The sequence below is a fragment of the Balaenoptera musculus genome, chromosome 19 (assembly GCF_009873245.2).
Source record: "Balaenoptera musculus isolate JJ_BM4_2016_0621 chromosome 19, mBalMus1.pri.v3, whole genome shotgun sequence".
Classification (NCBI taxonomy): Eukaryota; Metazoa; Chordata; class Mammalia; order Artiodactyla; family Balaenopteridae; genus Balaenoptera; species Balaenoptera musculus.
The window spans coordinates 60,159,087-60,182,921 of record NC_045803.1 but is presented as its reverse complement, the minus strand read 5'-3'; the positions used below and the strand labels follow the sequence as shown (position 1 = coordinate 60,182,921).

Here is a 23,835-nt window from a genome sequence, read left to right as displayed (position 1 = left end):
GGGACCGGGACCTGCTTCAAATTATACTTTGCTGTCTGCTTCTTACGTGTTTGATTTCCCCACAGCATACATGTACACACACCTGCTGCTGAGGCCTGTGTGGATGGAGCCTTGCGGGCTTCTTGTCAGCCTGGCAGCAGTGCTCCCGCCTCCCACCTGGAGCCCCCAGGGCCCTCCAGAGAGGGGCCTGTTGTCAGCTCCCAGCGTTTCTTTGCTTCTCCTTCGGGCTGGCTCTGCAGGGAGGGTGTGTGAGCAGCTCACCCGTCAGGGCTGGGATCTGGGGATGGAGGCGGCGGGCACGCAGCTCCCCTGGTGGGCAGGGCCTGTCGGGACTCCTGCTCAAGGCTGCCCTGTGTGCAGGGACTCACTGGCGCTGGGCTCTGAGCACGCCCCCTGCCAAGTGCCGGAGGCCACGTGGCTGACCATGCAGGGGCTTGGCCGCCTGCCAGGCGTGACACGCTGTGAGTCGCTGGTTGGGAGGGCACATGCCACCCACACCGTGACCCTGGAGCTCTCAGGACCCCAGAGCGGGCAGGACTGGTGTAGGACGCTGGCCACCTCCACCCCAGGCCAAGTCGAGAGGGCGTGGCTGGGCCCACTTCTCTCTGGTCTGGGTCAGGGTGGCCGCTCCACCCGATGAACTCCCGGGTTTGGGTGTGGGGAGCTGGAGGGGTGGTCGGAGGCCCCCAGGCAGGCTGGGAGCGGCGGGATGGTTGACGCTGTTGGTGCGTTGCTGGCGGTCTGGATTACGATTTACTGGTTCTGATTTACTGCTGTACTGAAAGTTGGGGTCAGTGGTTGGGAACCCCTGTTGTCCAGGCCCTTTATGCCAACCTCACCTCCGTAGATTCTGGCCTCCTGATCACGGTCACCTGTGGGGCGGCTCTGTGGTCGCCCGTACCTGGAGCTGGAGCAGCCACTGCGGGGGGAGTGAGACGGGGGGGGGGTCCAGCCTGTCCCTCTCAGGCCGGGGACTTGCTGAAGGCCACACAGACCGCTCTTTCTTTAAATGATCAACGCCAGAAATTTTTTTAAAAAGGAAAAGGAGGAGACATAGAGCAGGAAACCGGAAGGAAAGCCGGTTGTCACCACAGCCTGAATGATGGTGCCTGTGTGGGTCCAGTGGCGCTTGGAGGGTCGGAGTGTAATGCGGGAGGACCCCGTGCAGCCCGTCACCTGACGGGGTGTCTGTCACATGTGGACTGTGCCTGGGCCGGCTTCTTGGTCAGAAGCATGTGTTTGTGACTGATCGTGCAGGTCAGGCCCTGTGTGGTGTGGAAGGTGTGCTCTGAGGCCGAGGGACGGGACGCTCTCGGGACAACAGGTCCCGGTGCCGACCACCCACCTCCCGTCAGCCTGCCGTGGGCCGAGCCCTGCAACTTCCTGGGGGACAGAGGACCTGCTCCGCCCCTCCCCCCACAGGGCGAGCCCTGACGATGGTGACATCTGAGGAGGGTCATAGCTTTCCCACTTTCGGCCACGTGGTATGCCCTGGCTGTCAGCCACGGGGCTTCTGGTGGCAGTGGACGGGCTGAGGGCAGCCGTGCCCGCCGACACCTCCGGCTGGAAGATGCCGTCCTCCAGCCTGGGGGACGAGAGGGCTCCCCAGGCTCACGCCGTCCTGCCCCCACGGGGCTGGCCCTCCCTGGGCCTCTGTGCGCCTTCCTAGGGCCCAGAGCGGAGACGAGGATTGGGCCTAGAGATGGCCGCGGCAGGAGGAAGACACCTGAGCAGACACAGAACGGCGTCCAGAAGATCAGGCAGAGTTTCCACAGTGTAAAACAGAGCACAAGGCAGCAGAAATGACGGCTGAAACGAAGCATTCAGGGGACGGTTCTAGCGCTTACCGGGTCCGCCATGAGCAGGATGAGTGAGCTGGACGCTGCTGAAACTAAAGACGCCGCCTTGACTGAGGCACAGAGGAAGCAGGAGAGCTGCCAGCCAGGGTCCAGCAGGAGCACACGGGGCCGCCGGTGTCTGCGCAGGGTGCGGGCTCCACGCGGAGCGTCGTGTGGGACCACGGGACTGCCCGAGGGGACGCGCAGGGCGGCCGGAGGGTGTCTGCAGACCACGTCCCGGAAGCCAGAGGAGACCTCCCAGAAGCTCGCTCTGTGTCTTTGCTGCCAGGATTCGCCGTGACTCGGGGAAGTTCTCCACTGGACGCTGTCAGTTTTGCTGGGGAGTGAAACTCCCCAGGAGGAGTGGACTCTGGATGCTGGGTCCTGAAACAGAGGCCCTCAGGGCTGCGCCCTCCGCAGGCCCAGCCCCAGAAGAGGCCACGGGGGCTGTGGGAGGAGAGCAGAGGTGTGTTCCGGGGGCGACAGGAACAGCATTTAGGGGGAAACCCAGGGATGGCCTGGGGGGCTGGGGACCCTTGCATCTGCTAGCTGGGTGACCGTGTCCCAGAAAGAGAGGATAAACATGGCCCCGATTTCACAGAGGACCAGCGAGGTGACCGAGCGTGAGAATCAAGGCGCCGTGGACATACAGGCCGAGTCACACGGCTGTGCGTTGCTTTCCTCACGGTGAGGGGACTGTCCAGGCTCATGAGACTGCCTTCCCCCCATTACCCTGGGAAGACGGCACCGCTGGCGTCCCCGGGGAACGAGGGGGCAGGGTGCGCTCCAGCCCCTGCGCCTCCACAGCACCCTTTGGCCTCGCTCGCCACTCAGACGGACCTGCCAGTTTTCCAGTCTACAACTTGACGCACGCCGCCTGGGCTTCGTGTAACTTCTGTTCTCTTCCGGTTGGATGTGAGAAGCAAAACCTTCGCAGAGCGCTGAGGGAGCTGGGCCGTGGCCCGGGCACCTCCTCTGCCGCGTCCCCGTCCCTGCACTGGCAGGTGGGGCCGTCGCCCACCCCAGGGCAGGGCAGGAAGGAGGCTCTGCAGGTCTCACCTGGGTTGACCCCCGGGTTGGCCCTTGCCGACAGGACGCAGTGGCTGGGCAGGAGGACCCTTCTGCAGCACCAGCGCCCCGGCCTCCGCTCCTCTGTGGCCGGGGTTCCGTGGGCGCCCGCTCCACCCGAGACTCCCAGCCCGGCCAGACGTGGGCTCTCCAGATCCCGGCAGCCGCGGCACCTGTGGAAAAGTACACTCCACCACCGAGAAATTGGCGTCTCAGGAGATGGGATTACATTTGGGGTTTTTTCCTGTGTTAAGCCTGGGGAGACCAGAGGGTTAGTCTGTTCTCCTCCACGTGTGGGGTGAGCAGGGCCCCTGGGCAGGTGTGGACTCGTGCTGGGGTTGCCTCAGCCTTACAGCTCTCCCAACCCCTTCCTGAGACCACAGGCCGGTGCCACAGGGCCCAGCTCTGCAGCTGGCATCAGAGTCTCTGGGCAGAAGTTGATTCTTCGCTGCCACTCAACAGCAGCGCAGGCAAGGCCCTCGAGGCACCTCCCTGGCCCTGGGCGTCCACTGCCTGCACGGTCACTTGAAGACAGAGGTGGCTGTGGCCCTTCTGCCAGGTTCCTCTGGCGTCTTAAATCACGGGTGCATCTGTCCTGAAGACCCGTGCGCCGCGGAGAGGGGGGCTGGTCTGCTTGCTTCCACCCCTGAGGTGACCCAGTGTACTCAGCAGATGCCACCCACAGCCCGGCGGGGGGCCACGGGGTGACGCGCTTCGCTGAGGTTCTGCTTCCGTCCTCTTCTCTGGGGGCTTCGTGTCTCCACCGCCCCTGGGCAGGGGGGAGCGGGGAGCCCCTGAGAGGCCAGACGCCCCAATTGTCTGAGGCCAGGCTGTGCTTCCCGGGAGGTTGGGCAGAGCAGGGCCCAGGTCACAGGGCACAGGCAGGGCCACACGGCCTCCCCCTGCCCCGATGCCCAGACCCGTCCGTGTGGCACTCGGCTGTGGGAGAGCTTCTGAGCCAGGCCCCTGCCCGCGTCCGGCCGCTGCCCCAGCGTGGCTTCGTTTCTCGGGGCTCCTTGAAGCTGCTGGGTGCCAGCTGTGCCCTGTGCAGAGGCCTCCTTGAAGGGCCGGGCCCCGGGGGCCACGTGCCGCCCTTTCCTCACTGCTTTTGCCGGGTCGTGGGGGAATTCGGGGCGGGGGAGAAGGCGAGCGGGGTCCTTGGTCACCCCTGAGGAGCGTCCTTTCTGAATTTCCTCCTTGCTTGGGCGTATGCCTTGTGCATTGGTTAAAAACCAGTTGTTGCTGGTGGGGTGGCCTGTGGTGCTTGGGGGTTATCACCTAAGATGCACAGATCAGCATTGTCAGCAGATCACAACTTTAGTTTTTAAAAAGGCAGTTTACAGAAAACTCTTTGTAAGAAAATGTAAAGCGTGACACGCTTGTGGGGCCTGAGGTGGAGAGCAGCCCAGGGTTGTACTTCTGGGAGTGGAGAGGTCGCCCCAGCCCTGGGACACGGAGAGCAGGGAGAGCCCCTCAGAGACCCGGGCCCCGTGGCGACCCAGCTTCCCTCCCCGTGGTCCGCACCTGTGACCTAGGACCCCCCCCATCCCCGGGCTCCCCAGAACGCACAGGGCAGCAGGGGAGGGGTCTGAGACTCGACGGAGCCCCAGTTCCTGTGAGTAGGAGGGTGAGTGTGGAGCAAAGTGAGCTTTTGACTCCTGATCCGTGGAGTCGGGGGTGTCTTTTCTCTTCGTCCTCCCCGCCCCTGTGAAAGAAACGGCGCAGTGTTTCTGCCTGAGGCCGGCAGGGTGTTAGGTGAGGGGCCAGAGGAGCACAGTATGCTTGTCGTGAGGGGGCGCCGGGCTGGCCCCGTATCTCGTTAGTGCTCTGTGTTGATGCCTTTAGATGCCTCCAGCTCAGTCCACGCCGTGGTACTGCAAGGCTGGTTCGCTCCTCGAAGCGCCATGGCATGAGATGGAGGCTCCTAGAAGCAAGAAGAAAGGTACAGTACCGCCCAGTCAGCCTTGACCTCTCCGCGGGTCTCTAAGCTGTGTTTGCATTTTCCATCTGAACTCTTTGGAGGCGGGGTGGGGCGGAGGACCTGGATCACAGACGCTAGGAGTTGCTAGACCGAGGCCCGTCCTGCGTGAGCCGCCTGGCGCGCAGGGCACGGTCTGGGGAGGCGCCTGGAGCAGTGGACGGTCGGTGGGGGCCAGGCTTGGCTTCAGCGGCGGGTGACGAGGTGTCGGAATCGTGTCCCCAGCACAGCTGCTGCCGGAAGAGGTGATGACGGGCGGCGTGCGCGCTGCCGGCTGTCCCTCCCCTCCCCCGCAGGCTGTGAGGCGGGGGCCCCGTGCTGCCAGCTGAGGCTCCGCAGTCAGAGGGCTCCGTGGCATGAAGTCTCCCCTCTCTCCTCCACGCCTCACAGAGAAGCAGGGTCCTGAGCGGAAGAGGATTAAGAAGGAGCCTGTCACCCGCAAGGCCGGGCTGCTGTTCGGCATGGGGCTGTCCGGGATCCGCGCCGGCTACCCGCTCTCGGAGCGCCAGCAGGTGGCTCTCCTCATGCAGATGACGGCCGAGGAGTCTGCGAACAGCCCAGGTGAGCCCTGGGGGCGGGTGGTCCTGGGGCCCGGGAGGCCCTCCTCCGGGACGGTGGCCCAGCCCCGCAGGCCCCTCCCGGTAACCTCCGCCCATCCTCTCCTCGGCCTGCAGTGGACACGACACCAAAGCACCCCTCCCAGTCGACAGTGTGTCAGAAGGGGACGCCCAATTCTGCCTCAAAAACCAAAGATAAAGTGAACAAGAGAAATGAGCGTGGAGAGACCCGCCTACACCGGGCGGCCATCCGGGGGGACGCCCGGCGTATCAAGGAGCTCATCAGCGAGGGGGCGGACGTCAACGTCAAGGACTTCGCAGGTGAGAGCTCGGAGGGAGGGCTGCGGGGCAGACCCCCTCTTACATGGGATGATCTGCTCTGTGTGTCCAGAGCTGTGCACTGAGAGAAGAGCATATGTGAGACCAGGAGGCCTTCCCGTGTGGAATCCTAGGTTTTCCCACGGCCCTGGGTGTTGGACCCAAACCTAGTTTAGCACCTCTTTTTTTTTAAAAAAAAAAAAAGCAATTTTCCTAAGTTGCATTTTTCCAAAGCCCTGGGATCTGTCCACGGGGCAGCTCCGTGTGCGTGCCGACGTGTGCAGCCGCTCCCCGCGAGGCCTCAGCGCGTGCTCACGGAGGCCCTTCCAGACCCGCGGCCGTGGCCATGCTCTGCCTGCTTCCCTGGCTGCAGACGGGGCACATCCTCCCTGTGTGTTGACAGGTGACTCGGGCTGAGGCTGCCCCTTGTGACCCTGTGTTCATTGATCCTTTACCCTTGTCAGCTCGGTGGGCCACGTCACCCTCGCAGCTTCTTAGTCTGTAGGGTTAACCGCTAGAGGTCACGAGCAACCCAGAGGCGCCCAAGTAAAGACCACTTGGCACTTCTAGGCTGGGTGCCCACCAGGCCTCTGTCCTGTCCTTAGCGCTTCCTGAGTGCCGCCCAGAGGCGGGGGTGACCTTCCCGAGGGTTAAGTCACGTATGTGCTGAGTGTCTGTTTCCAGGCTGGACCGCGCTGCACGAGGCCTGTAACCGGGGCTACTACGACGTCGCGAAGCAGCTGCTGGCCGCCGGCGCGGAGGTGAACACCAAGGGCCTGGATGACGACACGCCCTTGCACGACGCCGCCAACAATGGGCACTACAAGGTGGGCGCCTCCCCGCGGACCCCACGGCAGGCCTGCCGTCAGACTGCACGGGTCCGTAGCCGCCTGTTTCTCTGTCCTTCCTGTTTGCGGGGTGACCAGGAAGTGAGTCTTTGACAGGCCCCACCTCCCCCCAGCCCAGCTTTCTCATCCTGGGTCAGCACCTGGATGGCCTCTGGCGCCGTCTGTGGCTTGTGTGTCAGGGCCCTTGCTCTGGCCACTCAGGTGTGGTCGGCCATTAGCAGGTGAGTGGCCATACCCAGGGGAAGGGGCGCTGTCTGTCCTCGTCCCTGTGCTGCTGCCAGAGCCGGCAGCCTGGACGGGGGCAGACAACATGGGGTGAGCAGCCCAGGAGCCGCAAGCACCTGGGGCACGTCCCCTTCGGTCCAACGCAGCAGCCGCACGTGCAGGTGAGGGTCTGGCCGCGGTCATTGCCACGCTGTCCAAGAGGCCCCTGGCCGGAGATGGGATGGCGCGCGGGATGAGGACACATGGCGGCTGCTGAGTGTCTGGTCTGTCGTGGCGGCCCCGCTGGTCACTGTAGGCAGGTGTCAGGGAACCGGCGGTGTGGCCAGTGTGAAAATGACGCATCGGCGCAGGGAGAGATGGGGAGGTGCTCTGGGCTCGGGGTGCCGAGACGCCTGGGACACCTGAGCGCTGATTACAGAGCTGATGTCAGGAATCAGTTAACGTTTTAGGGAAGATGATGGCATTATGGGGTTTTTGTTGTCACTGTTTGTTAAGAGCCATTTTAGAGAAGTATGCTGAAAAACTTTATGAAATATCCGGGATTTGCTAAAAACAACCGGGGCAGGCAGACACTTCCCTGGTGGTCAGTGCTTAAGAATCCACCTTCCAACGCAGGGGATGCAGGTTTGATCCCTGGTCAAGGAACTAAGATCCCATATGCCATGGGGCAACTAAGCCCACGTGCTGCAACTAGAGAGAAGCCCACGCACCACAACAAAGAGCCCACACACCGCAATGAAAGGTCCCGCACGCCGCAGCTACGACATGACACAGCCAAAAATTTAAAAAAAAAAAAAAAAAAGATACCCGGCACAGTGGGCAGGTATGGGGTATGGGTGAAATGAGGCTGGCTGGCTGGTAGGTGATGGAGCTGGGAGGGAGAGGGCCGCCGCCTGAATCTCCGCTTTTCTAATTGTCTTTAAACTTGTTATTAGGGAGCAGTCAGAGACATGGACACGTGGCCTCAGGTGTGGGCTCTGCAGAGAGGAGAAGGCTGAGGGCCAGGAGATGGGAGATGACCCTGGACTCTCCGGGCGGGCTGGTGGCCTTCAGGGCTGCATACGGCAGAGACCCTTTCTCGGCCGGAGGGAGGACAGCGTGAGGGGACTTCACCTGCGTTGCTGGTCTCAGAGGGAAGGGCCGTAGCCAGGGAACGTGGTGGCCTCAAGCAGTTGGGGTGTTCCTTGGCTGGCAGACAGCAAGGACACGGGACCAGAGCCCTGACTCTGGCGCCAGGATTGTCCAACACCGTGGTGATTTGTCACAGGGCAGGGGAGCTCCTGCCCGGGAAGCAGTGTCCTGCTCCCGCCATGCAGACCCAGGTGCAGCTGCGTGCAGCCCAGGCTGAAGTGGAGGCCGCCGTCCCGTTTGCCAGGCACCTGGGGGAGGCCGTGGGTTCCACCCTGGCCACCCGAGTGCAGCGAGGATCGAGATGGAGCGAGTCACACAGAATTCTTTGGTTTCCTGGTACATCGGAACGTTGTCTGCCCTGGACAGTTGCCGTTAGGTGTGCAACAGCAGTATCTATAAACAATTTGCACTCCTTCGTTAATACATTATTGCGGGACTTCTCTGGCGGTCCAGTGGTTAAGACTCCACGCTTCCACTGCAGGGGACACGGGTTCAATCCCTGGTTAGAGAACTAAGATCCTGCATGCTGTGCCATGTGGCCTTAAAAAAAAGAAAAAAAAAAAGAAATACGTTATTGCTAAAAAATGTAACTGTCACCTGAAGCTCCAGGAGTCGTGATCTTTTTTGCTGGTGGAGGGTCTGAAATACTGAGAGAACTACCAAAATGTGATACAGAGACACCAAGTGAGCAAATGCTGTCGGGGGAATGGCGCCAGTAGACTTGCTGGGTGCAGGGTCGCCACAGACCTTTAGTCTGTAGACAACACGGCATCTGAAGCGTACGAAAGTGAGGTCTGCTGTCCTTGCGTTCAGTGGGTCCTGGGCACGGATTAGCGACAGGTAATCTTACTTTCTGCAATAAATGAAAACATGCAATAAACCTGCTTGCACAAGCTTGGTCTTTGTTTTCTCTACTGTGTAACACGCCCCCCCGCCCCCATAAAAGCCTTCCCCCCAAGTTGCAGGAACCCGGCGGCACGAGGGGAGCAGCCTGTGTGAGTGGTGGGTCTGTGGTGGGAGAGGCCTCGCAGGCGGCGCGAATGGTCTCCACCCCTTGGCCTGGTCGTGCTCAGGCCCTGCGAAGGGGCCGCAGTTGGGCGTCGGCGTGGTGGCCAGGGTCCCTGGGTCCCTGACGGGCCTCTCACTGCTCCGCAGGTGGTGAAGCTGCTGCTCCGGTACGGAGGGAACCCCCAGCAGAGCAACAGGAAGGGCGAGACGCCGCTGAAGGTGGCCAGCTCCCCGACCATGGTGAACCTGCTGCTGGGCAAGGGCACCTACACGTCCAGCGAGGAGAGCTCGGCCGGTCAGTGCTGCGGGGGCGCGGGCTGGGCAGGTGGCGTCCCCGCGGTCGGCAGGGCTCTCGCGGCAGCCTGCTTGGATGCCTGCTGCTGACGGGAGCCTCTGGACCGTAAGGAGTCCCCCCCAGCCGGGATGGGGGGCTTCCGTGCAGGGCCTCCAGCCCCGTGTCTGTGCAGACCTCTCTGTGGCCCCTCTGCCCAGGGCCAGCCTCAACCTGAACTAAGCCAGGTGACGTGCCCGTTGGGCAGGCGCCCTTCCCTCCCCAGGCGCCTGCAGCCCCTGCCTGAACCACCTCTGACCTCCTCCCCCCTGTCCCCGCAGAGAGCTCTGAGGAGGAGGACGACGCCCCATCATTCGCACCTTCCAGCTCAGTCGACGGCAATAACACGGACTCCGAGTGTGAGAAGGGCCTGAAGCACAAGACTAAGAATCCGGAGCCCCAGAAAACTGTGACCCCCGTCAAGGACGAGTATGAGTTTGACGAGGACGACGAGCAGGACAGAGTCCCTCCCGTGGACGACAAACACTTGCTGAAAAAGGATTACAGGAAAGAAACTAAGTCAAATAGTTTTATTTCTATACCCAAAATGGAAGTGAAAAGTTACACTAAAAACAGCACGATTGCACCAAAGAAGGCGTCTCATCGCATCTTGTCGGACACGTCAGACGAGGAGGACGTCGGTGTCGCCGTGGGGACCGGGGAGAAGCTGAGACTCTCAGCTCACACGATGCTGCCTGGTAGCAAAACACGGGAGCCTTCCAACTCCAAGCAGCAGAAGGAAAAAAATAAAGTGAAAAAGAAGCGAAAGAAAGAAATAAAGGGCAAAGAAGTGCGGTTTGGGAAGAGGAGCGACAAGTTCTGCTCCTCTGAGTCCGAGAGCGAGTCTTCGGAGAGCGGCGAGGACGGCGGGGACTCGGCGGGGAGCCCCGGCTGCCTCAAGGAGTCCCCGCTGGTGCTGAAGGACCCTGCCCTGTTCAGCTCCCTGTCCGCCTCCTCCACCTCGTCCCACGGCAGCTCCGCCCCCCAGAAGCATAACCCCGGCCACGTGGATCCGCACGCCAAGCACTGGCGGACGGACAACTGGAAAACCATCTCCTCCCCAGCCTGGTCCGAGGTCAGCTCGTTGACAGACTCCACGAGGACGAGGCTGAGCAGCGAGTCTGACGGCTCCTCCGAGGGCTCCAGCGTGGAGTCGCTCAAGCCGGTCAGGAAGAGGCAGGAGCACAGGAAGAGGGCCGGCCTGCAGGGCACGCTGCCCGATAGGAGGAACTCCTTCCATCCAGGCGGGGACGGCGCCATCCCCAAGCTGGACAAGGAGGGCAAGGTCGTCAAGAAGCACAAGACGAAACATAAACACAAAAGCAAGGAGAAGGGGCTGTGCTCCGTCAGCCAGGAGCTGAAGCTGAAGAGCTTCACCTACGAGTACGAGGAGTCCAAGCAGAGGGCAGACAAGGCCGTCCTGCTGGACGACGCGCCGGCTGAGAGCAAGCTGAAAGGCCTGAAGCACGAGAGGGACCACTGTAAGAAGGAGGAGAAGCTCGGCAAGGTGAAGTCGGAGGAGAAGGAGTGGCTCTTTAAGGACGAGATGATCAAGGTCTCCAGAGAGGAGAAGTCGCTCAAGAGAATCAGGGACCTGAACAAGGATGGGGGCAGGGCCTTCCGGGAGGAGAAGGACCGTTCCAGCAAAGCCGACAAGGAGAAACTGCTGAAGGAAAAATCTCCAAAAGAGGAAAAGCTGAGGCTCTACAAAGAGGAAAGAAAGAAGAAGTCCAAAGACAGGCCCTCAAAATTAGAGAAAAAGAATGACTTTAAAGAGGATAAAATTTCAAAAGAGAAGGAGAAGACCTTCAAAGAGGACAAAGATAAAGAAAAACTCAAAAAAGTGTACAGGGAGGATTCTGCTTTTGATGAATATTGTAACAAAAGCCAGTTTCTGGAGAACGAAGACACTAAGTTTAGTCTTTCTGACGACCAGGACCGGTGGTTTTCTGACTTGTCAGACTCGTCCTTCGATTTCAAAGGGGAAGATAGCTGGGACTCTCCAGTGACAGACTACAGGGACATGAAGAGCGAGTCCGTGGCCAGGCTGATCCTGGAGACGGTGAAAGAGGACAGCAAGGAGAAGAGGCGGGAGAGCAAGGCCCGGGAGAAGCGCCCTGACAGGGACACCTTCTCTCGCAAGAAAGACCGGGACGGCCTGGAGCGGGGCTCGGAGCGGAGGAGGGAGCACGCGGCCGACAGGCCCAGGGCCGTGCCCGGCTACCTCTGCGAGAAGGACAAGCGGCGGCGGGAGGCTGCGGAAGGCGGCCGCGACAGGAAGGAGGCCCCCGAGGCCGCCAGGGAGCGCAGAGACGGCCGCGCGAAGCCCGAGGAGGGGCACCGCGAGGACCTGAAGGAGCACGGCGGCGAGGGGGTCTTCAAGGACAGGCCCGAGTGCGACTTCGGGAAGAGCCTGGAGCCCTGGGAGAGGCATCACCCGGCGCGAGAGAAGGAGAAGAAGGAGAAGCTAAAGCTAGAGAAGTACAAAGAGAAGTCCAGTGACAAGGACAAAAACGAGAAACTGATCCTTGAAAAATGTCAGAAGGACAAGGAATTTGATAAGTGTTTTAAAGAGAAAAAGGATGCCAAGGAAAAGCACAAAGATGTGCATAGCAAAGACAAAGAGAGAAAAGCATCTCTCGACCAAGGTAAAGACAAACGGGAGAAGACTTTCCCCGGCATTCTCTCGGAGGACTTCTCTGAAAAAAGAGATGAAAAGAAGGGCAAAGAGAAAAGCTGGTACATTGCAGATATATTCACTGATGAAAGCGAAGATGAAAAAGATGACTACACGGCGAGCGGATTCAAAGTCGGGGAGGCCGGCGAGGGGCGGGGGGATGGCCCCCCCGAGAGGGAGGACGGGCGGGAGCCGCACCCCCCCGACAGGCACCGGAAGCACTCGGCTGACAGGCAGCACGCGGAGAAGCAGAAAGACAAAGACATCCGGGAGAAGAAGAAGGAGAAGGGCGCCACAGACGGGGGCAAGGACAAGAAAGAACGAACCTTGGAAAAGCACAAAGAGAAGAAGGACAGAGAGTCCACGGAGAAGTACAAGGACCGGAAGGACCGAGCGTCGGTGGACGCCACTCAGGACAAGAGGGGCAGGCAGAAGCTGCCTGAGAAGGCGGAGAGGAGGCCCCCCGCGGAGGAGAGGGCCAGGAGCAGGCACCGGGAGAGGCCCGACCGGGAGCAGGGCCGCGAGAGGAAGGCGGGCAAGGGCGCCGATGCGGAGAAGAGCCTGCTGGAGCGGCTGGAGGAGGCGGCGCTGCAGGACTTGCGCGAGGACTCCAACGACAAGGGCAGCGACGCGTCGTCCGACGGCTTCCCGGACCGCGGCCACGACCCGGGCCTCGGCGCCCTCCTGGAGGTGCCCTTCCCGGAGCCCCCGGAGGAGCGGGCGCGGGAGAGGGAGCGGCACCGGCACGCCTCGTCGTCCTCCAAGAAGAGCCACGACCGAGAGCGGATCAGGAAGGACAAGCCCGAGAAGAAAGAGAAGAGCGACGACTGCAAGGACGCGGGCGGCCGGAAGGACAGCGGCCCGTACGAGAAGGAGGTCCTGGAGGCCGACGCTTACGGCCTCTCCTACAGCATCAAGGCCGATGCAGAGGACGAGTTAGAGAAAACCATCGAGTTGTTTTCTACCGAAAAGAAGGAGAAAAATGATCCTGAAAGAGAACCTGCCAAGAAGATAGAGAAGGAACTGAGGCCTTACGGCTCTAGCACCCTGACCCTCCTGAAGGAGAAGAGGCGGCGGGAGAAGCACCGGCACCGGGACCGGCACGGGGACGGGCCCCTGCGGCACCACCGGGAGGAGCTCAAGCCCGCCGCCAGGGACAAGGACAACCCTCCCGGCTCCTTCCGGGACAAGCCCAAGGACGAGGGCGGGAAGCTCGGCGAGGCCAAGCTGAAGGAGAAGGTCAAGGAGAATCTGGAGAAAGAAAGGGGCGACCCCGTGAAGCTCAGCAACGGGAACGACAAGCTCCTCCCGGTCAGAGACCCAGGTAAGAAAGACGTCCGGCCCCGGGAGAAGCTCCTGGGCGATGGGGACCTGATGATGACGAGCTTCGAGCGGATGCTCTCCCAGAAGGACCTGGAGATCGAGGAGCGCCACAAACGGCACAAGGAGAGGATGAAGCAGATGGAGAAGCTGCGCCACCGGTCTGGTGACCCCAAGCTCAAGGAGAAGGCCAGGCCTGCCGAGGACGGGCGGAAGAAAAGCCTGGACGGCCCGCTGAAGAAGCCGCTGGGGCTGGACCCTGCCCCGAAGGACAGGAAGCTCAAGGAGCCCGCTCCCGCCGCCCCTGCTGCCGAGAACAAGCCCCACCCGGGACCCGTGGTGGACCCCCGAGACTGGCTGGCGGGCCCCCACATGAAAGAGGTCTTGCCCGCTTCCCCCAGGCCAGACCACGGCCGGCCCACCGGGGTCCCCACCCCCGCCTCGGTGGTGTCCTGCCCCAGCTACGAGGAGGCCATGCACACGCCCCGGACCCCGTCCTGCAGCGCCGACGACTACCCCGACCTCATGTTCGACTGCGCAGACCCCCAGCCCGTGTCCAGCACGTCCGCCAGCGCCTGCTCGCCCTCCTTCTTCGACAGGTTCTCCGTGGCCGCGAGCGGGGTTTCAGAAACCCCGGGCCAGACACCTACGAGGCCGCTATGCACGAACCTTTACCGCTCCATGTCTGTGGACATCAGGAGGACCCCTGAGGAAGAGTTCGGACTCGGGGACAAGCTGTTCAGACAGCAGAGCGTCCCTGCCGCGCCCAGCTACAGCTCGCCGGGGCGGCACCCAGAGGACAAGGCCCCGGGGCCCCCAGCACCCACCGAGAAGTTCGCCTGCCTGTCTCCGGGGTATTACTCCCCGGACTATGGCATCCCCTCCCCCAAAGCGGACGCCTTGCACTGCCCGCCTGCGGCCGCAGCCAACATCACCCCTTCCCCAGAGGGCGCCTTCTCTGGCTTACCGACAAAGTCCCCCCCTTCACACAGAGACGAGCTCTTGGCCCCGTCCATGGAGGGAGCCCTTCCCCCTGACCTTGGCATTCCCCTGGATGCCACGGAGGACCAGCAGGCCACCGCGGCCATCATCCCCCCGGAGCCCAGCTTCCTGGAGCCCCTGGACGAGGGCCCCTTCAGCACCGTCATCACAGAGGAGCCGGTCGAGTGGGCGCACCCCGCCACTGTGGAGCAGGGCCTCCCCTCTGGCCTCATTGGGGGCACCCCCGAAAACCCCGCCAGCTGGCCCGTGGGGTCGGACCTCCTGCTGAAGTCCCCACAGAGATTCCCAGAGTCCCCAAAACATTTCTGCCCTGCCGAGTCTCTCCACCCGGAGCCCCCTTACCCGGTGTCCCCCGTTTCATACCCTCTGTCGGTCCCCGAGCCGGGCCTGGAAGTCAAGGACGAGGCCGGGGAAGCGGTGCCGGCCGTCGTCTCTGCTTCAGAAGAGCCAGCCACGTTCGCCCCTCCTTCCAGGCTGGAGTCCTTCTTCAGTAACTGCAAGTCCGTCCCAGAAGCACCCCCCGACGCGCCCCCCGAGCCTGCGTGCGTGACGGCCGTGGCTCAGGTGGAGGCCCTGGGTCCCCTGGAGAATAACTTCCTGGAAAGTGGTCACAACCTGTCTGCCCTCGGCCAGGTGGAGCCGGTGCCCTGGCCCGGTGCCTTCCCCGCCGCCGAAGATGACCTCGACCTGGGACCTTTCTCGCTGCCGGAGCTTCCTCTCCAGACGAAGGATGTTTCCGACGTCGAAGCAGAGCCTGTGGAAGAGAGTCCTCTCGTTCCTCTGGACGACACCCCCACGCTCCCGAGCGGCGGGGACGTCTCCGTGGCAGCTGCTGATGAACAGCTGGTGCTGCCTCCTGACCAGGCGGCCGCCCGGCTCACTACCGAGCCTGCGCCCGAGCCCCCGGAAGAGCCGAAGCCCGCCGCGCTGCCCGAGGCCACGGTGGAGGCCGGGGCTGGGCCGGAGGGGAGGGCCCCCGAGGACCCCGCCCCCGGCCGCGGGCCCACGCCAGCCCCCTCGGAGCAGCATCCGCCGGGGAGTGGGGACGAGCAGGCCGCGGGCCCAGAGCCCTCAGCCACGCCCCACGGTGCTCCCGACGCCCCCGGGGACGGCTCGGCCCAGGCCCGCGCAGTGGAGGGGGCCGGCCCCCAGGACGGTGCCGGGCTCGAGGGGCCTCCGGACGGCGTCCAGCCCGAAGCCCCCGAACCAGAACCCAAACCGACAGCCGAAGCCCCGAAGGCGCCTAAGGTGGAGGAGATCCCCCAGCGCATGACCAGGACCCGGGCCCAGATGCTGGCCAACCAGCACAAGCAGAGCTCGCCGCCCGCCGAGAAGGAGCCCGCGGCCGCACCCACCCCCAGGGCCAAGAGCCGCGGCTCCGAGGACGACGACCCGCAGGCCCAGCACCCGCGCAAACGCCGCTTCCAGCGCTCCAGCCAGCAGCTGGCCCAGCAGATGCACACGTCCACACGTCAGACGCGGGAGGTGATCCAGCAGACGCTGGCTGCCATCGTGGACGCCATCAAGCTGGACGACATCGAGCCCTACCACAGCGACAGGGCCAACCCGTACTTTGAGTACCTGCAGATCAGGAAGAAGATCGAGGAGAAGCGCAAGATCCTCTGCTACATCAGCCCGCAGGCGCCCCAGTGTTACGCCGAGTACGTCACCTACACCGGCTCCTACCTGCTGGACGGCAAGCCGCTCAGCAAGCTGCACATCCCCGTGGTGAGTGCCTGCCTGGGGGGCGCCCCCAGGCCCAGGGCCCACCGCGCTGTCCTCCCTGGCATTCCCCGTCGGCCCCGCGTCGGCTCCCACCCAGTCCGCATGCTTGGACCTCGCCTGACCCGGGCTCCACCCACGTGGGGCACGCCTGGCCCCCTCTCTGGCTCAGTGCTCCCTCCACCCCCTTCAACAGCCCGAGGGCTCCCCAGACTCCAACCCTGGCCCCCAGCGGCCCCACGCTGCCAACCCAAGGCCAGACCCCAGTCTTTTCCCCCAGAGACCTGAGGGCAACTCTCTGCCTCCTCAAAGCAGGTCCTTCCTTGGGTTTCCAGGCTTCACCACCTGCCCAGTCAGGCCCACGCCCCGCCTCTCGGCCGTCTGTTCACGTGCCCCCTCCCCTGGGTGGTTCGCCCCACGTCTGTGCAGATGTAACCTGTCCGAGCCCCGCCGTGCACACCCCACCCCCTCTTCACGCCCGGACGCGGGCCATTGGCAGGTCCTGGCACACAAAGTCACGCGGGGAGCGCACATCCTGCACGTGCTGCCCTTCCCCCCACCGCCCCAGCAGCAGGCACAGGCGTCACGGCCAGTAAAGCTGATCTCAGCCACCTGTGCTCAGTGGTCCCAGAGCCGCCCCCGCCCCCAGGCTTCGCCATGCTCCCCAGGTGCTGCCGACCCACACCTGTGTGGCAGACCAGCCTCATTGTTTGACCAGCCCACCCCCACCCCCACCCCGTGAGGAAAAGCCCAGCTTTCTGCTTGTTCTGTCTGTCGGGCCTGGGAGAAGCCCCCGTAATGGCTGTCAGTGCCGCCCGGGACGGGCCCCCTCCGTGGGGCTATGTCACACGCGTGGGTCCTGCTGTCAGACCTCGGCCTGCGCTGCCTGTTCCCAGGCAGAGAGGCGGAGCGCGAGGCACTGGACTCAGGAACCTGGCCTGGGATCCCTGGTCAGTGAGACTTTTGCTGTTTGGTTTCAGTAACTAAAATTTAGACAAACAGCACCGTGGCCACCATAGAGCATTGGAAACTGGAGAGAACGCTGTGCTCCTGCCTCCCCCTGGACCCCCGCCACCCGACTTCACCCCGCAGCAGCCTGTGTGTCTCTTGGAGCTCAGCCCTTTCTAGAGGCGGGCTCCGGTTCACAGCCTGTCGCCCCGCAGCCAGGCCCAGGCTGTTGGGTGAGGGCAGGCCGAGGCCTCATTCCCACACCCTCCGGAGCCGGGGAGGGTGAAACAGAGGTGACCTCACACCCACAACAGCCCCAAACAAGACCCCTGTACAGAGACCACTGTAGGCGCCCAAGAGGCAAGGGGAGGCCAGCGCCCTGGCCCCTGGGGGCACGATGGGCAGGACGTGCAGCCAAAGAGACCCGGCTGGGTGGTTTCATCTCGGGTTTTGAGATAATCTTAGACGAAAAGTTGGAAGAGAGCATGTACCTTGAGCTTGGGCCTCGAGTCCAGCCCCTCAGAGGGTCTTGTCTGAGGCAGCCACTGTACCGTGGGCTATTTATTCCTCTCCTCCAGCCCGAGGTCGTGGCCACACGAGCCACCGCACCCTACTTGGCCTCGGCCACCAGGGGCTCCTCGGCAGTCCCGTGCTTCCTGAACACGCTCTCGCTTCCTGGCCCCACGAGAGGCTCCAGCCCATCTGGTGCTGTTGTGACACGTGACACGTTTCCTGTGTGTTTCGGAAGCACCGGCTTCTTCTCCCGGGAGAAGCGCCCTCCCGGGTTCAAGGGTGGCCTCCGGCATCTGGGGGTGGTACCCGGGCGAGCCCTCTCCCTCACTGACGCCCTGGGAAGATGGGCGGGCCCAGCTGTCCTGTTCGTGTGGCCTCTGGGCAGCTGTGTCCCACTGGGTCTCACAGTTACTCAGGGTGCGTGAAGCCCGCGGTAAACAGAGGACACCCTGCCCCTCCTCCGTCCCCTCTTGGCCGCACAAGGGCCGCGGTGCAGATGCCCTCTGTTCTTAGCTTCCCTTGCCTCCTCCCCCATTTCTGCCGCCCCCTCCCCGCCCGCCCTCCTCACAGCCACACGCAGGGCGGACGGGCGCTCGCTCACCTACTCTTGGGGACAGGCAGCACCTCGCGCGTCCTCACAGGACTGTGGTCTCCGGGGTGACTCCTGCGAGTTGGCAGCCGGGGTGAGTCACGGCCCCCGCTGACCCCCGTCTCCCCCTGTGACCGCAGATCGCGCCCCCTCCCTCCCTGGCGGAGCCCCTGAAGGAGCTGTTCAAGCAGCAGGAGGCCGTGCGTGGGAAGCTGCGCCTGCAGCACAGCATCGAGCGGGTAAGCGGGCGGCCGCGGGCCCAGGGCACCCGGCCCGGGTGGGTCTCAGCTCACCAGCTCCTCTCCTCCAGGAAAAGCTGATCGTCTCCTGCGAACAGGAGATCCTGCGGGTTCACTGCCGGGCGGCGAGGACCATCGCGAACCAGGCGGTGCCGTTCAGCGCCTGCACCATGCTGCTGGACTCGGAGGTGTACAACATGCCGCTCGAGAGTCAGGTGGGTGCCCGGGCCTGTGGGGGGGGGCGTGCCCCCGCCGGGTGACGGGTCGGCGCTGGGGTCACGGGCTGGGACTCTACTGAAAGTTCCCTCTGAAACTCACGTGCGATCTGCACGCGCAGCAGCTGGAGCTGCTGCACCAGGGCTTCCTCAACGAGGGCCCCAGAGAGGCTGTCACGCTGGGGACCACCGTGCTGCTGCCGCCCCCGACGGGCATGCGGGCCCAGGGCATGCCCACCAGTTGGAGCACACGGTGTGCCTCGTCTGTCCACTCCAGAGTCCAGCCCGCCTCCCTCCGCCCCCAGGGCTGTGTTTGTCCCATGAGGTCACACCCTTCCCCAGCCGACCCCTGTCCCCGTGGCACCTGTGCCCCTAAGGGCCCCACCCATCCGCTGACACACGGAGATCTAAAATGTGCAGAAAGCAAGTCGGTTCCCATCCTCCCTGATATTCTCTCCTACCCCGCAGCCACTGTGACTCTCAGCCCATCAGCCCAGAGCGTGTCATTCTGGGCCAGGCCTCGGTGCTGAGTTCCCTCCTGACAGAGGCCCCTAGTGACCCCAGGCCCACAGGTGGATCACATGGACCCCTGGGTGTCTGAGCAGCATTCCCAGGTTGGCCGCGTGGTGACGTACGGTGGTTCAGTTAAACCTTATTTCTTTTTAGTGCGTTAAAGAGTCTTACGTGTAACCTTTAAGGATACATCTGTAAAAGCTTCTACGTTTAACATACTATGCATAGTGACGCGTTTTCCCTAAAGCAAAAACATTTGTCCACAAAGTATTTTAGGGATTGGGTGGAAGTATTGGGTGGAAGTCTTGCTTTTTTGCATCTGAAAGAAAAAGAATCTGCTCACCTTCAAGGGATTGCTGCGTTTCCTCTGAATGTCAAGGAGACAGGACTCTCAGGCTGCAGCCTCCTCCCCTCAAGCCCCTTTGTCGTGGGGCCTGGGCTTCCCCCAGGCAGGTGGTTGCGTGTGGCTGGGCGAGAGAGAGACTTTCCTGCCCCGAGACCCAGACCCGGGAGGCCCTGCAGACCCACCCGGCAGGAGCCTGTGGGGACCTCCTGCTCCCGAGGTTGCCCTGCTTGTAAACCACAGTCCGCTGTGGGCGGCCTGCAGCCACCCCAGGCCTCCCAGACGTCCTTTCAAAGAAGAAAGTCACTGCCGCTTTTTACCTTCGCCGGCTCGCCCTGGGGCCTCCCCAGGAGACAGAGGGGAGCCTGAAGGCGCCGCCGGGGTCCCGAGTCACGGCCTGGAGAGCTGGTGGGGGAGGGAGGGCCCTGCTGGTCAGCCCTTGACCGGGGGACACGGGGCTTGACGTGCCAGGCAGGCCCACCCCTCCCGATGCCCACACGTGCCTCACTCTCCCGCCAGGGCGATGAGAACAAGTCGGTGCGGGATCGGTTCAACGCCCGCCAGTTCATCTCGTGGCTGCAGGACGTGGACGACAAGTACGACCGCATGAAGGTAAGCCGCGGCGGCGGCGGCGGCGGGGCCAGGGCTCTTCTGGGCGGGGGCGGCAGGGCCGTGTTCGGAGGAGGCAGCTTCAGACTCGCCCTGAGCCCGGCTGGCAGCGAGGGAGCCGAGGCCTCCCCGCCCCCATGTTGCCTCTTAGAGTGTCTTCCCTCCTGTCCAGGTGTGCGGGGAGCAGCTCCTGTCACCAGCTGGCGGTCAGACCTCTGTGGGACCCCACCTTGAGCCCTCCTCAAAGGTCACAGCATCCACCCATCACCCTGCCCTGGCTGTGCTGACCAGTGCAGCGGGCAGAGGACGGGGGGGAGATAGAGAGAGATTAGCAAGTAAGAAGCAAGTCCTTGTCTGCACCCGGGGTCCCCTGTGAACAGAGACCGGCAGTGACGTGCCCGTTACAGAATTAACACCTAGAAGCCGGCACCCGGGAAGCCCCAGGAGGCAGGGCCCGCTGCGTGGAGCTGATGGAGGCGTGACCCAGGCTCCCACGCTGGGCTGCCTCAGTGACCCTGCCTCCGGCACTGCGGCAGCGCACCCAGAGGGGCGGCCAGGAGGCCAGAGGCCAGAGCAGAGAGGAACCACCCTACAGGGCGTTCAGGCCCAGCTGAGGCCGGGCCCAGGCCGCGTTTCTAACAAGCTCCAAGGTGACCGTTCGGGGGTCCCACGGTCACTCCTCCCACCACCAGCCAGCCTGAAGGGAGCTGCACGGGAAACTTTCCTATAAAGAGAGAAATAATTTAAAGTTAGACTTGGTACATTACAAAGACAACCTAAGTCTCATTTCCATAATGTGCCATGCCAAGAACTTACAAACCAATAAGAAAAAAAGATGGATAGAAAAAGGAATTGGTGAAGTACGGAGAGTGCAGGGGCACAAAACGGCCACCCGCGTGGCCACTGGTCTCAGAGCACAGCGTGGACGAGGTCCTATTCGGGAGACAGGCTGCCCTCCCTCAGTTCCTGCAGCCCTGGGACAACTCCAGACATGCCGGTCATGTGTCACGGGGTTTAGCCTAACAAAGAGTTTCATTTTAGTCACTGAAAACTCGGGGGTACGTACAGTTCAGTACAGTGGTGGAAACCCAGCGGCCCATCAATTTAGTCAAGAGATGGAAACGCTATGTAACACTTTAAATGAGGTGAAAGCAGCCGGACTCACGTCTCCCTGAGGATGACAAGTGGCCCAGGCATGCCGAGGAGGACACGGCTGGCCGCTGGAGCACGTGGGGCTTGTTTCCAGAGCACTTTTTTAAACAACTATTTTAAGCAAATCAGAAATTGTGATACCTGGCCCTACATGCTTGTGTGTACATCTAAGAAAATAAGATGCACACTGTCACGTCGTTAACTCTGTTCACCTGAAGTCTGGTCTTCCGCCCGCTGTGCTCTGTGTCGCCCGCCTGTACCCCAAACGCCACCCCCCCACCCCACCCCCCACATGCTGTTGGTAACCCAGGTACCGTCATTATTTCAGTTTCAACATTCTCCTTTCTTAACATGAAATACAGAGTACGCCTTTAGTAGTATAACTGTTTACCTTACTTAGTACCCGCTTAAGAGTAAACACGTGAACATTAATTTTTAACAACTAAGTACATTTCTAAAAGGCATAATTTCCACTGTGAATGCAAATGAAGCCAATGTTACCAACCATAAATAAGATAAATGGAAAATGAAAACAGAAGAGCAGAGCTATTATAAATTCCGACTAGAGGCTGTGGTGAAACCCCCAGGGGTGGGGGCACAGAGCAGGGATGACAGACAGACCCGTGTGTGGTCAGCAAGGCCACTCACCGTGCAGGACGAGACCCAGACGCGGAGGTCGTCCTGAGGCCAGAGTGCGAATGGGTCCCCTGCCCCGAGCTCCCGGGAGGCGCTGCGGCAGGGGGAGTGGGTGCGGGGGCGGCCGGGCTCTCGCCTCCCCTCCCCTCACCTGCTGCGTTTCCCGTGTAGACGTGTCTCCTGATGCGGCAGCAGCACGAGGCCGCAGCCCTCAACGCTGTGCAGAGGATGGAGTGGCAGCTGAAGGTGCAGGAGCTGGACCCCGCCGGGCACAAGTCCCTGTGTGTGAACGAGGTGCCCTCCTTCTACGTGCCCATGGTCGACGTCAACGATGACTTCGTGCTCCTGCCAGCCTGACGCGCTGGGGCAGCTGCCCGGGTCACAGGCGAGCCCCCCAGGCCGCCGCCGAGTCCGGGCGGTGGGAGGAGACCACGTCCCCGGGGGGGACACCCAGGGAGAAGCCCGCGCTGGGTCCCTGGCACGCGGCTCTTTCACACCCGCCGCCGCAGGAGGACGAGGAGCCGGGGACGCGGGCACGGACACGGCAGACTCGGGCTCTTTCCGGCGGCTGCACGGGCATCTCAGGAGCTGCGGGACGGAGAGCGTTTTTTAAATTCCTTGTTCCATTTCTGATCGACAAAAGAGAATAAAATCAAGGCGTCCACCCCTCACCAACAGCGGCCTCTGGGGTCGGAGGGTGGGGAGAGCTTCGGGCCGGCTGCGTCCTGTCGCCACGAAGCTGCCGACGGTGCCGGCCTGAGACCTGGGCTGGGACGCCGGGCCGGGTGAGGGCCTGGCTGCGCCGCCCGCCCGCCTCGCAGGGACACGCAGGCAGGACTCCGGGTTGTGTTTTTAATGGAGTCAAATCCACGTGGTTTGTATATTTTTTCCTTTAATCTTGGGCATTTTGTTTCTCTTTCTGAGAACATAACTTGAAACACTACAGAGCCAATAATCATATAAAAAGTGTACCCGTAAACGCTGTACAGTTTTATACACGTTCACAATGTACTTTTGCTGCCTTCTAGATAATTTATTTTGCAACACATTACTGCACAGTTGTAAATAACTTATGTACTGTAACATCACTTCAGTTATGTGTAAAGAAATAAATAAATTAATTAAATGCTCTTTGTACACGACAGGCCCCTCAGGAGGGTGGACATGGCTGTGAGGGAAGGGTTCCCGCCCTGCAAATCCCAGTGTCTTCCACTTTTTTCCTACCAAATGAGTAGCTTTTAATTTTGAAACAAATTATACTCCCCCCGCCCCCCTTTCCTGCCCTCCACTCAACAACTGGGGCTGCTGGCCGGGACGGCAGGGGTTGCCCAGAGGCTCTTTCCCAGGGCCCATCAGAGTGGGCAGGAGACAGGCGAGGCGTGTGCTGGGGCAGCAGGTCCCCTGGGTGGCACGGCTGTGGAGGGACCACTGTCTCCCGACTCCCCGTGGGGCTGCCACGTGGGAGTCCCCACCTGGGACGCGTGTCCCGCCTGAAGACCGGCTCGCGGGGCAGGAGTCGGCGATCTGAGCCCAGCGTGACCTGGGGTCTGTGCTCCTCTCCGAGGAGGGCGCGCACAGGGCCGGGCCGGGGGCCCCTTTCTGAGCAGAGGCGTCTGCCCCGCCCGCTCCACCCACGGTTCCCATCCAACGGCGGGCTCCAGCTGGAGGGCAACGGGTGGAGGCTGCAGGGCCAGGCAGGGGGTCTGGGGTGGCCCTAGCCCCTGCCCGAGTCCTCGGGCACCTCGCTCCCTCCCCCATGCTTCCTGTACCTGGCGGGGGTGGGAGCTGCAGACATGACCCCACTCGGGAGTGAGAGCCCAGCCCTGTGCCACCAGCGTGCCCCACAGAGCAGCCCCGGTTTCCTCTTTCTGGGCTGCCTGGCCTGACCCAAGCCCTCGGTTTCTGCCTCAGAGACACCCCGACTCTGCATTCCCCTTTGTGCGAATCCCTGCCCCCCGCCCCTGGCTGGTCCCACCTCGAGTGGCCCTGGGGCGGGGCCAGAGCCTTCACTGCCCAGTGTCTTTCTAAACAGCATGAATTAGGTCGCACCTGTTC

At 62.5% G+C, this 23,835-nt stretch overlaps 1 protein-coding gene and 1 long non-coding RNA gene across 15 annotated transcripts in view; one reads left to right on the top strand and one right to left on the bottom strand.

Moving 5' to 3' along the window:
• ANKRD11 (ankyrin repeat domain 11) overlaps nucleotides 1-22,906 on the top strand; it is a 164,886-nt gene extending 141,980 nt beyond the window's left edge. For 9 of the 14 annotated variants that reach the window (XM_036833917.1, XM_036833913.1, XM_036833914.1 and 6 more), the window contains 10 exons: nucleotides 5,275-5,445; nucleotides 5,559-5,762; nucleotides 6,444-6,586; nucleotides 9,119-9,266; nucleotides 9,584-16,029; nucleotides 18,214-18,312; nucleotides 18,384-18,527; nucleotides 19,903-19,995; nucleotides 20,165-20,327; nucleotides 21,952-22,906. In XM_036833917.1, the coding sequence (XP_036689812.1) occupies nucleotides 5,275-5,445; nucleotides 5,559-5,762; nucleotides 6,444-6,586; nucleotides 9,119-9,266; nucleotides 9,584-16,029; nucleotides 18,214-18,312; nucleotides 18,384-18,527; nucleotides 19,903-19,995; nucleotides 20,165-20,327; nucleotides 21,952-22,115 (7,775 nt within the window). In that variant the 3' untranslated portion in view covers nucleotides 22,116-22,906. Of the gene's footprint in view, nucleotides 1-4,751; nucleotides 4,849-5,274; nucleotides 5,446-5,558; nucleotides 5,763-6,443; nucleotides 6,587-9,118; nucleotides 9,267-9,583; nucleotides 16,030-17,549; nucleotides 18,133-18,213; nucleotides 18,313-18,383; nucleotides 18,528-19,902; nucleotides 19,996-20,164; nucleotides 20,328-21,951 lie in introns of those variants that run through there. The other 5 variants (XM_036833920.1, XM_036833922.1, XM_036833919.1 and 2 more) reach the window with 5 other exon arrangements.
• On the bottom strand, nucleotides 17,613-18,436 carry LOC118885306. Its single transcript, XR_005017482.1, has 3 exons — nucleotides 18,367-18,436; nucleotides 18,086-18,148; nucleotides 17,613-17,703 (listed from the first exon to the last, which is right to left on the bottom strand). It is a non-coding gene; the product is annotated as an uncharacterized LOC118885306 (long non-coding RNA).
• Nucleotides 22,907-23,835: the final 929 nt, after the last annotated feature.